This window comes from Condylostylus longicornis, unplaced genomic scaffold (genome assembly GCF_029603195.1).
Source record: "Condylostylus longicornis isolate FDR11 unplaced genomic scaffold, ASM2960319v2 ptg000680l, whole genome shotgun sequence".
Classification (NCBI taxonomy): Eukaryota; Metazoa; Arthropoda; class Insecta; order Diptera; family Dolichopodidae; genus Condylostylus; species Condylostylus longicornis.
Genome location: NW_026578629.1, coordinates 2,747 through 3,755, shown reverse-complemented (window position 1 = coordinate 3,755; position 1,009 = coordinate 2,747). Strand labels below are relative to the sequence as shown.

The following is a 1,009-nucleotide window of genomic DNA, read 5'->3' as shown; positions in this document are numbered from 1 at the left end:
CGACGAGAGGAGTGCATTCTGCTGATGGAATGGAGGAATGTGTTGATCGTCTTGATTTAATTCCAAAGAGGGTGGAGGGGATTGGGAAAGACATGAAGAGCGGTATCTAGCAAGATAATTTTTGAATTTGTCTAAAATTGGAGTAAATGTTGCGGTAAAAAGGAGATGCTGCCGCCGTATTGTGCTTTTTGAAGGCAAAATGTTCAAAATCTGGAACACAAAAATAGTTGAGAGAGTTTTTGTCGCTAACGCACCTGCACTACTTCAGCTTGGAGTGTTCCTGTGAGCAATCGATCTGCCTCGTCTAAAATGATAACAGAGAGATTTGAAAAACTCTGGAGTGTGTCTGGATGTTCCAAGAGTCCTAGAAGACGTCCAGGGAGTAGCAACAACGATATAAGGCCGATCAGCTATCTTTCTGGTTTGAACAAGCCATGGATCTCCTCCAACGACTAAAGCAATCTTATCACGAAATCCTAGGGACGTCGAGAAGACAGCAAACTGCTCAAACACCTGCGCAGCGAGTTCTTTCGTAGGAAGTAAAACAATTCCAAAAACGCCATAAGGGTCAGCGGCCAGTTTTTGCAATGAGGGCAAGCAGTAGCAAGCCGTCTTCCCTGATCCTGTTTGAGCGACCCCAATCAAATCGAGGCCCTTCAAAATTGGCGGAATTGTCTTTTCTTGAATCTCTGTTGGCTCATGAATCTTAAGATTCTTGCACGTTTTGCTTAACGCACCGTTAAGCCCAAGGCGTTCCATCAAACTGACATGCGCCTGGTGCAGTTTAAAAAAAGAAGAGGGACTAAATGGTTGAGGCCCCGGATAGAGAAGTTTCGGTGAGTAGCATTGAATCTCTTCAATCCGAGATTCCGACTCTGGCGCCCCAATCATTAAGATTTGCAACAACAGAATTTTGGACATCTACAGAAGTTTTGACCAATATCATTTGGCTGGTATGCACGAGTTGTCTCGAGAGTGATTTATTTCGACTCATTTTTTTGATCAGGAA

The 1,009-nt window shown here is 43.9% G+C and overlaps 1 protein-coding gene across 1 annotated transcript; it reads right to left on the bottom strand.

Moving 5' to 3' along the window:
- Positions 1–264: 264 nt before the first annotated feature.
- LOC129617881 (uncharacterized) lies at positions 265–759 on the bottom strand. The gene has a single exon (XM_055532918.1). It carries the CDS (start codon positions 757–759, stop codon positions 265–267), a length of 495 nt encoding a protein of 164 aa, XP_055388893.1.
- Positions 760–1,009: the final 250 nt, after the last annotated feature.